This window comes from Ailuropoda melanoleuca, chromosome 17 (assembly GCF_002007445.2).
Source record: "Ailuropoda melanoleuca isolate Jingjing chromosome 17, ASM200744v2, whole genome shotgun sequence".
Lineage (NCBI taxonomy): Eukaryota > Metazoa > Chordata > Mammalia > Carnivora > Ursidae > Ailuropoda > Ailuropoda melanoleuca.
This window is the reverse complement of record NC_048234.1, coordinates 25,187,823-25,200,795: the sequence shown is the minus strand read 5'-3', so window position 1 is coordinate 25,200,795 and position 12,973 is coordinate 25,187,823. Positions and strand designations below refer to the sequence as shown.

Here is a 12,973-nt window from a genome sequence, read left to right as displayed (position 1 = left end):
ACCACTATACCATGTTGCCATTTAGGGCAAAGTAGAACAGGAAAGGAGGACAGATGTGGAATTCTTTTTATATCCATGATGATTTCAAAAAAAAAAAAAAAAAGAAGAAGAAGAAAAAAAGAGAAAGAAAAGAAAAAAGAAAGGAAAGGAAAAGCAAACCAGTGCTTCAATGCAAACAGCAAACCAGTGCTTCAATGCAAACTGCAAACCTTTAGAAGTCAAACATACAAGTTGAACTGTATCTATTCATTCATTCGTTTATTCAACAAATATTCTTTGTGTCTCCCTAAGCCAGGCTTTCTGGGCGCTAGAATTTTCATGTGAAAACACATTCAACCATTATTCTCATTGTCTATTTCCTCCATAGGACTGGCCACCTTCAAACACACCCTATGCTTCACTTATTTATTAAGGTTATTGATTATTGTCTGCCTGGTTTTAACAGAACATAAATTCCACAAGGACACGAATTGAGAAAAATTGTCTAGAACACTGGTTGGAACATTGCTTAGTTGAAACTTTTGAAGTCAAAAGTGTTTGTCCTTTTACTTTGCTCTTCATTTCTGGGATTGTTTTGGCTAATTTTGGTCCCTTCCATTCCATATAAATTTTAAGATCAGCTTGCCAATTTCTACAAAGAAATCAGCTCAGATTGATAGGAATTGTGTCGAATCTGTAAATGAATCTGGCGAGTACTGCCATCTTAATTTTTCCAATCCATAAATATGGGATAGTTTTCCATTTATTTAGATCTTTAGTTAGATCTTCTTTAATTTCTTTCGACAATATTTTGTACTTTTCCTAGTTGTTCCTAAGATTTTATTATTTTTGATGCTACTGTGAATATAATTGTTTTGTTAGTTTTGTTTTTGGATTATTCATTGTAAAATGTATAAAAATACAATTGATTTGTATCCTGCAAACTTGTTTATTAGCTTTAATAGTTTTTAGTGGATTCCTTAAGATTTTCTGTATACAAGATCATGTTATCTGCAAATAGAGATAGTTTTACTTCTTCCTTCCCAATATGAATGCCTTTTATTTCTTTTTTTGTCTAATATCCCTGGCTGGAATCTCCAGTACAAGTTGAATAGCAGGGGTGAAAACAGACATCTTTATCTTGTTCCTGATCTTAAGGGAAAAGTATCCAGTCTTTCATCGTATGTATAATGCTAGCTGTGAGGTTTTTGTAGATGTTCTTTTTCAAAGGTTGAGGAATTTCCCTTCTAGTTCTCATTTGTTGAATGTTTTTTCTCATGAAAGCATTTTGTCAAATGCTTTTTCTGCATCAATTGAGATGGTTGTGTGACTTTTGTGTTTTTTTATTCTATTAATATATTACATTAATTTTCAGGTGCTGAACTAACCTTGCATTACTGGGATTGTAATGTTGAGAATTTTTTGCATCTATATTCATGAGAAATTGATCTGTAGTTTTTTGGTGATGGCTTTGGTTTTGATATCAGGGTAATACTTGCCTCATAAAATGAACTGGTTCTCTCTGTTCTTTGGCTTGCCTAATCTCTATTTATCTGTCTTCAAGTTTGCTAATTCTTTCTTCTACCAGTTCAAATCTACTGTTGAGCACCTCTGAGTTATTTTTTATTTTAATTACTGAACTTCTCAACTTAAGAATTTCCATTTGGTTCTTTTTTATATATAATTTCTATCTTTTTATTGATACTCTCTATTTGATTCAACACTGTCATATCTTCCTTTACTTCTTTAATCACGCTTTTGTGTAGCTCTGTGAACATATTTTTAATGGCTGTTTTAAAGCATTTTTCTGTTAAATCTGACATCTTGTCACTCTCATAGGCAGTATGTATTGTCTGCTTTTATCTCCATGTAGGGGTACTTTCCTGTTTCTTTGCACGCCTCATAAATTTCTTGTTGGAACTGGATATTTTAGATAGTCTATTGTAGCAGTTCTGGGTACTTAGACTCCCCTCTTCAGGGCTGTTGTTACTGGTTATTTTTTTCTTTATTGCCTTGCTGGATTATTTTATTGAAGTCTATTTCTTTCTCCTCCCATAATGTTAAACCTCTAATGTTACTCCTCAGCAAAGCATGCCTTTGGGTATGCCCTCAGTAACCCTGGAATGACAGTTCTATTGGTAGGGCTCTCTTTCTTTCTTTCCCCAAACTATGCTCTGCTGCTAAACTCTACTAATTGCCAGCTGATTATGTTACTGTTTTCAACAATTCCCTGGGTCATAAACAGCTCTACAAATTACTCCAATCAGATTGTGGCTCCTTTGAAAGAGTAGTTTCTGATGTTAGTGTTCGATATTTGTTTTCACCCCAGAAGACTTCTCCTAACTGCATTATTCTGGCTCGCTCCTGCAAAGTAGTCAACCTACAGTGTAGGCTCTATCTTCATTAAATCCACCAATTTGCCTCCCAATTTCATTTCATCCCTAGCTCCACTAATCTCAAGAGTGTCCTTTGGCATGCACTTCTCCAAGGTCTGCTGCAAATAAAGTCAGTTCCCTTGGGAAGAGATTGAGAGCTACCTGTTTATGGCCTGCTCCTCCCCCCCCAGGCAGTTTCTGAACCAGAGTTTCGGAGCTGGAGATGGGGAAAAAGGTAAATTTCTCTCTAAATGACACTTGTGCTCTAGGAGCTGAGGGCTTAGGTAGATGGGGGAGGAAGCAGCATCAGCTTGCCTCTCCTGGCATGGAGCCACGACCTCATGAGCTGGGGTACTCCAGTACACTCAGCATGTCATGCCCAAGGTACAGTCTCCATTCCATGAGTGGGGCTGAGGGGAATGGCACCCTTATTTATTGATTGCATTCACCCAGAACTTAGCCTCAGCAACAGATAGCTATGGATAGGATGAGAAATGCTGAAGTCTTTCTCCTCCTGGGAAGAAAACCCTTCCACTGGGAGCTGGAAGAGGAGAAGGAGAGTGTGGTCGTTGCTTAGGTATCACAGACTCTCACCTTATCAAATTTTTGTAAATTTTCTGGAATAGATGTTTTTCATTTGCTGTTTGCCCTTAGAACCATTTCAAGGGGCTTTAAATTTTTGAAAAATATTTTCACCAGTTTCTCTGTAAAGCAAGTTAGCAGAACAGTACAGCAACCCTTCATTTTAATGCATTTATTCATTGCTAACTTACAGCAGAATGGCTATGGAATATATGCTGTCCACTTATTACTAGGTTTGTAGCAACTAGTGACATGGTCTGAGATCCCTAATTAATAGTGACAAAATGCTTTTGGGGAACAATGCTTTGCTCTAGTGAGATCACAGGCACCAAGGAAAAACAGCTCATGGAAGATGCAGGTTTGTCAGTGATTGGATAAATGCTATACGGTAACACAAATGATTAAACATCTAAAGCTCAACCTGTTGTATGGGCTTTGAAGAAGCTGCAAACCAATTAGTCTTTTTATCTTTCAGGAACAGCCTGGAAAACAGGATCTTATTTCAAGCTCAGCTTGATTTCTGGGCTACAGAGAATAAGAGATGTCAGTGACATAAAACAGGAAACAATTGATGAGGTCTTATCTGAGTTTTAAAGGCTGAATGCTTGGAAAAGCTCTAGTCATTTGCAATAATCACATTTACATCTACCTTGAGGAAAATGAGGCACCACTAAAACCTTGGGATGATTCTCAGCTCTGGAAAGTATTTCATATTGTCTAAAGTCTTCAGGGAAGTGCTGAGCAAGAAGCACCTGCTGTTACATTGTGACTATTAAGAACACAGAGTCCTTCTGTTGCGGTTACACCTTTCCTTTGATGATAACACCTAGCACCGAAGAAATACCAATGAATCTGAAATAGAGGAGCTCATGTTTTCTAAAGACGTTTCAGCAGGAAAAGAGATATGGTATGCTCAAATATATATTGTTTGACTTTTGCCTCTAGGGGTATTTTCCTCCCTCAATGGACTTAAAAAACGATTTCCACAATGCTTTTATATCTTCTAAGCAGAAAATATGGGAACCGCAGGGGATTGACATTTAGTTCACTAGGATGAAACTGAGATTGCTCATCCTCGTGCCTGTGGTTACTGAAGAGATTCACTCTCCCCAGAGAACAACTTCCTCTACATTTGTGTGTCCAGAGCCATCATGAAATGATATTTATTTAGTTGGGTCATATTTTGTAAATCACCTTTTGAGTCCTTTCTTAGAATTTGTAAACACCATGTTAGTTTTCCATGTACATAATTCAAGTAATAATAATGTAATCAGACACATATACATGCTCACTATGTACCAGGATCTGCTCTAATGGCATCATTTGTATTAATTCATTAATCATCACAACAACCTCATGAAGAATGTAAGGCACAAAGAGGTTAACTAGTTTTTCCAAGGTGACACGGCCAAAGAGAACCAGACACGCAAATGTGTTTTCCAAGGAATCAATAAACTTATGGAAATTTTGACACTTCCATTCAAAAGCAACTTTAGATCATTCACTAGGATAATCCAATGTCATTTTCTATATTAACAACAAACCCAAAAATTTTTAACTTCACTTCAAAACAAATAGCCCTCCCCCATTAAAGTTACTAATTTCCAGTTCAGAAAGCCAGTCAGACCCCAAAGCTAGCTGTATAGGAATCAACACTTAAACAAGGAATTAACTGGCTATGCAAAGAAATTATCAATCATCTTTAGGAACTGGTGTTTCTTAAAGTGAAAAGGTTTATTTATTTGGCCATTTGGGTTTGCAAACCTAGCAACTGTGTCTAACTTGTAATCATCACTTATACAATTTAATTAACTAAAAGTTATTTCAGGAACAAAAATCATGTCTCATACATCTTTTACATTTCTTGGTATCTGACACACAGCAGGCAATTGAGAAATATTTGTTACTTGATTTGATGCACTAATCATTATTAAAAGTTAGAGATGTGCATCATATGTAAATTGTTACATATGCACATTGAAGTTGTCCTGCTCTATGACTTTGAGAAATCACCTCATCCCTCTGCAGCTATACTTTCCTAGCAGGAAAATGAATAGTTGGATTGGAGATCTGTGGGGTTCCTTCCAGCTCTGAAAGCCTAAATGTGGACCAGCTGCTTATGACCCAGTAAATGAAAACTGAGTGACAGGGGCATCTTCTAATTTGCTTGAAGGCCTAAATTAAACAGCTCTGTTTGAAGTGGAAAGTGGGGGGTCGTTGGTGGCTGATTCATAAAAAGTGAAATTCGTAAGTTTTTCTCCATTACAGACCACAAGTTGGTCAATGAGACAATTTTTGTATATGCATGAAGATCAGAAAACCCTGAGCTGTGAACTTCATCCTGTACCTGCTTGGATGCAGATTAAAAGGAAGGGAGAAAAGGTATCCTATCCTCCAGTAGAGGGAGCCAGATTTTAAGTGTTAACCAGACCTCAATTTATTCCATGGCACTGTTTGCCTGATCTAGAAAGAGAAAATAAGAATTTTGATACTAAATCTTCCTTTCTGGGCCTTACATATAACATTAAAAACTGTATCACAGAGATCAACACTAATTTTCCAAAAGACAAGATTTTTCCTAGAAATAAATGTTTCTTCTTCTTTAAAAAAAACCGCAACAACTTCTCAATCAATTTCATCAGAAGTGGTAGGATTTTTACAAACATTTATTTAGCTTCTGGATATCTGAGTTCAAGTTCAAATAAAACTTATAGATCTATAAAGGAGTCACTACAGCTTGGACATTTCTTTTAAGTGGAGATTTTTTTGTTTACAAGTAAAAAGTCTTTTTCTTCTTTATCGAGATATAATCGACATATAATGCTGTATTAATTTTAAGTATACAACATAAGGATTTGATATACGTGTATACTGCAAAATGGTTACCTCAATAAGTTTAGTTAACATCCATCATCTCACAGTTATATTTTTTTCTTGTGATGAGAAATTTTAAGATTTACTTTCTTCACAACTTTCAAATATATAATAGTATTAACTATAGTCACCATGCTGTATGCTAGATCCCTGGAAATTATTCATCTTATTACTAGAAATTTGTATCCTTTAACAACATCTCCCTATATCCTGCACCCCTCAGCTCCTGGCAATCATCATTCTACTCTCTGTTTCTATGAGTTCAGCTTTTTCTATGATCTCACACGTAAGCGAGATCATATAGTGTCTTTCTCTGTCTCATTTATTTCGTATAGGATCATGTCCTCAAGGTCCATCCATGTTGTCACAAATGGCAGGATTTCCTTTTTATGGCTGAATAATATTCCCTTGCATATATATATATATATATCCTTATTTTCTGGATGCATTTATCCATCAACAGACACTTAGGTTGTTTCCACATATTGGCTATTATGAATAATTTTGCAATTAACATGGGAGTGTAGATATTTCTGAGATAGTAATTTCATTTCCTTCGGATAAATACCCAGAAGTGGGATTGCTAGATAATGTGGTAGCTCTTTTTTTATTTTTTGAGGAAACTCCACAGTGTTTTCCATAGTGGCTGCACCAGTTTACATTCCCACCTGTAGTACATGAGGTTCTCTTCTCCACAGCCTCATCAACACTTGTTATTTCTTGCTTTAAAAAAAAAAAGATTTATTTATTCATTTATTTATTTATCTATTTATTTGAGAGAGAGAGAGCATGTGACCGGGGGGCAGGGGGAGAGGGGCAGAAGGAGAGGGAGAGAGAGTTCCAAGCAGACTATGAGCTGAATGCGGAGCCTGACACAAGGCTCAATCCCACAACCCCAACATCATGACCCAAATCAAGGGCTGGATGGTCAACCAACAGCACCACCCAGGTATCCCTATTTCTTGCCTTTTTGACAAGAGCCATTCTAACTGGTGTGAGACAGCATCTCATTGTGGTGTTGATTTGCATTTCCCTGATGATTAGTGATGTTGAGCATCTTTTCATATTTTTATAGGCCATCTATATGTCTTCTTTGGGAAAATGTCTATTTAGTTTCTCTGCCCATTTTTAAGTCAGATTATTTTTATTTATTTATTTTGCTATTGAGTTACATAAGTTCTTCATATATTTTAGATATTAACCCCTTACCAGATATATGATTTGCAAACATTTTTTCCCTTTTAGTAAGCTGCCTTTTCATTTTGTTGATGGTTTCTTTTGCTGTACAGAGCTTTTAGTTTGATGTAATCCCACTTGTTTATTTTTGCTTGTTTCCTCTGCTCTTGGTATCAAATCCAAAAAATCATGGCCAAAACTAATGTCAAAGAGCCTACTCTCTCTGTTTTCTTCTAAGAAAATCTTTCAGGTTTTATGTTCAGGTCTTTAATACATTTTGAATTGATTTTTGTATATGGCATAAAATAGTGGTACAGTTTTGTTCTTTTGCATGTGGCTGTCCGGTTTTCCCAACACCATTTATTGAAGAGACTGTACTTTCTGTATTATATATTCTTGGCTGAAAAGTCTTCATTAAGAATAGTATTTTGGTTTGATCATGAGAGAGAAAACAGCATATACGTTGCAGCCTTCATTCCCTTGTGTAGGAAAGTTTACACACTTTGAAATAATGAGGATTCCTCTCCTGAGAAGTGTTATTGGTGGAACTGTGTCCCTCCAAAATTTGTATGTTGAAGTTCTAACCCCAAATACCTCAGACTATGGCTTTATTTGGAAATAGGGTAACTGATGATATAATTAGATAAATGAGGTCATACTAAAATAGGCTGGGCCCCTAATCCAATATGACTAGTTTGGACACAGACATGTACACAGGCAGAATGTCATGTGAACATGAAGGCAGAGATTGGGGTGATACCCACAAACCACCAGAAGCTAGAAGAGAGGAAGAGAACAGATTCTGCCTCACAGCCCTTTGAAGGAACCAATCCTGCTGGCACCTTGATCTCAGACTTCTAGAACTGTGAAACAATAAGCTTTTGTTGTTTAAACCACTCAGTTTGTTACTTTGTTACAGCAGCCTTAGTAAACAAATACAGGAAGCTATTCCATTCTCTCGTAGTGTTTAGGATAAAAGCATTCTTTCTAAACTTCATCTTTGCTTTCTTTTCATTTTAATTTTCAAAACAAAAAATAACTTTTTAATATTGCAAAGAAATATATCAACTTGGTACAGAAATATAAAGAGAACAAGAAAATAAAAATATCACATTTCCACAAACCAGACATTACCCTTGCTAAGAGCTTATTATATATTTCCTTCCAGATGTTTATTTACATTTATAAACATTGATGACATTTTTACCTAACTACATCATATTGCACAAGATGCTCTCTTTACATTTCACTTTATTCACTTCATGAGTCACACATTTCCACATCAATAAACTTTCATTTTCTTCATGTCCAGTCCATAGTCTAATACCCTCAATTATTACAAAATGCTTTTACAACTGCTCAGTCTAAACAATAATCCAATCCAGGCTCCCTCTTCAATCTGACAGAGTCCCCCCCTTTTTTTAATTTTAAATCTCACTGACTTGTTGAATAAACTGGGCTAATAGTCCTACAGTGTCCTATCTTCTAGGTTTATCTAGTTATTTCCTCATTATGACATTTAGCTTGTTCTTGTAGCCTTTGTGCTTCCTATAAACTAAAAGAGAACTAAAAGCTTAATGTATTCAAGTTAAACATTTAACTAGACCACATAGGTGACATTATCTATTCCATATCAAACATTTTTAAATGGTGGTCTGATGAAATCCTCAAAATAGAATGTGTTGACTTGAATATAATATAGACATTTATACAATACAGAAATTCATTTTCCCTGAAGCAGGAAGTAATAGAGATCTTTTCTGAGCATGAACCTATCCCAGGAAATAGAAACCTCCCAACTGTATCTATTAATTTGCTTGCCACAAGGGAAGGTATGAGACATGAAGTCTTAAACAGAAATCAAAGACATTTATTCAAGTTTTCTAAGAATTTCAACAGACTTTCTTGATCTCATCCAATTCTAATTCAGTAATGCCCCATTCATTTGTTCATTTGTTCAACAAACATTTATTGAGTACCCATCACAACCATATTCTGCCCTATCTACTGGGGATAAAGAGGTGAAATCTCCTGCCCTCATAGAACTTGCATTCTACTCATAACTCAGAACTACCCCAGCCTGAAAATTTTAAACTCCCGTAATATGCTCTCTTACCACAAGCTCACATCCTCCCCATGTTCTCATCCCCTCACTACTCCAAATCCCATAATTTCACTTCATAAGACCTCCAGTCTCCTGGCCACTCCACACACCTACACCTGACCACACTTTCCTTCTTAAGCAGTTTGGAACCATGCATGGTGGAGCACTTCAGTGACTCTCTAACAGCTCAGCTCCTATCTACACACCCTCATCTGGGATGATCTGCTTACTTATTTACTCTTTGTAAGTGAACTTGGATCTCCCTTAGTTTCGATTACTAACTATATGTTCACTGCAGAAAATTCTCATAACTCCAAACTATTCTTCTGGGCCCCATTCCCATTATACCCAACCACCTGCAAGATGTCTGTACCTGGGTGTCCCAAGTTCAACATATACCAAACAGAACTCATCTTTCTTCACATTCTCACTTTCCCTTTAATGTTCTCTATCCTCATTAGTGGCACCACTGACATCATCTTGAACTCCTACCTGTCCTCCTCCCCATCTAATTAATCACTAAGACTTGCCAACTCTAACTTTTCTACTTCTCTGTCCACTGCTCTCTGTCCACACTGACATCATCATCTTTAATGGTCTTCCTGCTTCTAGCTATTGCTCTCCAAGCATTCCTTAACACTGCCTTTGAGTTATCTTTCTAATTTTATTTCTTATCATATTACTCACCACTTAAAGTTCATCAACTCCTGGGGAAAATCTTTTATTCTGCATGACATACACGGCCTTTTATGATCTGACTCACATCTTCTTCTATTGCTTCAGTGTCTTAGTTCTGGCTACTATAACAAAAACCACAGACTGAGTGGCTTAAACAACAAACATTTATTTCTCACATTTCTGGAGGCTGGAAATCCAGGATCAAGGCGCAGGTAAATTCAGTGTCTGGTGAGAGCACTCTTCCTGGCTTACAGGCAGCCATTTTATTATGGTCTTCACAGGGTGAGGGTGGAGAGAGAAAGCAAGCTCTTTGGTCTCTTCTTCATAGGGTACTAATTGCATCAAAAGGAGCCCACTGTCATGAACTCATTTAAACCTAATCACCTCCCAAAGGCTATACCTCCTAATACCACTACATTGGGGGTTAGGACTTCAACTTATGAATTTTAGGAGGATACATTCGTCAGTAACACTCAGCTGCTGCCACTTCTTGACATTCTGCCAAACTATAGAAATTTTCCAAAATTCATCCTGCTTCTGTGACTTTTCCCTAGCATTACATCCATCTATAATTCTCTCCTTCTCTCACCTTGTTCCATGAAATGACACCCACTTACTTTTAGGCAAATCTGCACTCCTTCATCATGTACCAACTCATGTGTCCCTCCCTATTGTGAAGCCATCTCCGACTTCCTTTGATAGACAAAAGAACATCTCTAGAATCCCATTACATTTGTACACATATCCGTTATAGCAATGATCATAACATATTACTGTTTATAGGTTTACTTCCCATATAATCTATGGTTTTGGAGACAAGACAGTCCTAGTTGTTTAATAAATATATGTGGAATGAGTGAATAAGTAAGTGGACAACATACATTTGTAACAACAACACAGCACTATTAGGTCTTTCACTTTGAAAAGTGTTCACTATTCAGAAACCATTTACAGTTCTATTTAAGTAGATGTCAAAAACAAGTTGGCAAACTTCTCAAGTTCAATTATTTTCTTCAATAAACATTTTAATTGAAATATACATTTGGAAAATAAATATACGAAACTTATAGCCCAGTGAATTTTCACAATATAAATATTGTATGGTAACTACTACTTACTTCAAGAAAAGGAACATCTGCTCCCTGAAGTAGCCCACGTGTCCCTTCTAGTCATACCCCCAACATAATCACTATTTCAACTGCGAACGTTCTAGATGAATTTTACTTTAATTATATATTTTGAACTTTTTTTTGTTTTAAAGATTTTATTTATTTGAGAGAGGGAGTGTGAGTGGGGGGAGTGGCAGAGGGAGAGGGAGAGGGACAGAATCTTAAGCAGATTCTGCACTGAGCGTGGCGCCTGATGGGAAGGCTCCATCTCACCACCCTGCGATCACAACCTAAGCAGAAACCAAGAGTTAGATGCTTAACCAGGCGCCCCATGTACTTTGAACTTTTTATAAATAAAATTATGTAGTATTTTTTTTATCAGTGGACCCAACTACCCTTTCTTTCTTCCTTCTTTTCTTTCTTCCTTCCTTCTTTCCTCCCTCCCTCCCTTTCTCCCTCTCTCTCTCTTTCTTTCTTTCCGCCGTTTTTTGTGGGGTTTTTTTGGAATTAGTTTTTAAAGGTTTGTTTATTTATTTGAGAGAGAGAGAGGGAGAGAGATTACCAGTCTGGGGGGGGGGCAGAGGGAGGGAGAGAATCTCAAGCAGATACCCTGCTGAGCATAGAGCCCAATGCAGGGCTCAATCCCATGACCCATGAGATGAGGACCTGAGCTGAAATTAGGAGTTGGACACTCAACTGACTGAGCCACCCAGGGACCCATGGAACTAGTTTTGCTGAATTGGTATAGAAGTGTCTTAACCATTTAAAAAATAAGATATTTCATCCAAGCAAATAAACTTAGGGAAAAAATAAGTTTAACATCGCAAGGCTTGGCTATCAAATATGAAATATCACATCCTGTAACAACTTCTCGACCAACATCTTCAGGTGCCAGCATTCATCACAAATACATTCTCAAATGTTTAAATAAAATTTTCATTTTAGAATAGTTGTAGATTTACAGAAAAGTTGTCAAGATAGTATAAAGAGTTTTCATATACACCTCACTCAGTTTCCACTATTACTAGCATTAGTATGATACATTTGTCACAATTAAGCAATATAGATACATTCTTGTTAACTAAAAGGCATACTTTATTCAAACCTCTTTAGTTTTTAACCTAATGTCCTTTTCTTCTGTTCCAGGACCCTATACAGGATGTCACATGACATTTAGTAATCATCTGTCCTTAGTTCTCAGTTTCTCAGGCTTTCCTTATTTGTGATGACCTTGAAAGTTTTGATGAATACCGGTCAGGTGTTTGTATAATGTCCTTCATTTGGGATTTATCTGATGCTTTTCTCATAGTTAGACTGGAGTTATGGGGTTTTAGAGGAAGACCACAAAGGTCAAGTGCCATTTTCATCACATTAATTGAGCGTACATACCATCAACATCACTTATCACTGCTGAAGTTGACACTGGTCTGGCTGAGGTAGTGTTTATCATGATTCTCCACTACAGTTACTCCTATTTCCCCATTTCCATATGATATAATTTGGAAGAAAGTCATTATGTGCAGCCCACTCTTAACAAATTGGAAGTTAGGCTGATGACCTCGAAGGGTGGAGTATCTACATAAAGTTGTTTGATATTCTTCTGTGAGGGAGAGTTCTCTATTCTTATTTATTTATTTAATACTTGGGTTAAAATCCAATACAATTTTATTTATTTTGTTGCTTAAATTGTGTTCCAGCTATGACAATTTGGAGCTCTTTCAGTTGACTCCTGTGTCCTTTGACATATCTTCATCATTGTGTGTATTTTGTGTGTGTGTGCTCGACACTTTCTTACTTCTGGACCTTCGAAATACTCCAGACTTATCTTGTATATTCTCTGCTACATCTAAGAATCAACCATTACTCCAAGGAGTCTTAGTACCACACATTTAAATCAAATGGCACCTCAAGCTAAGTAGCAAATGTACATTTTCTTTCTTTCTTTTTTTTTTTTGCAAATGTAAATTTTCTACTGCTTGGTCCTAAAAATCTAGAAATGTTTAAAATTTTTATCATTGATAATATTTTTCCACGATTAATCACCACCTCCTTTTTGCATTAGCTGCATGTGAGAGCTAAGACAATCCACTTATCCT

General features: G+C 36.5%; 1 protein-coding gene across 1 annotated transcript in view; it reads right to left on the bottom strand.

Moving 5' to 3' along the window:
* Positions 1–12,973, bottom strand: part of C17H9orf135 (chromosome 17 C9orf135 homolog) — a 194,825-nt gene that overhangs the window by 57,615 nt on the left and 124,237 nt on the right. Inside the window, exon 6 of the mRNA XM_034646840.1 lies at positions 6,479–6,533. Within this exon, the coding sequence (XP_034502731.1) occupies positions 6,479–6,533 (55 nt within the window). The remainder of the gene's footprint in view (positions 1–6,478; positions 6,534–12,973) is intronic.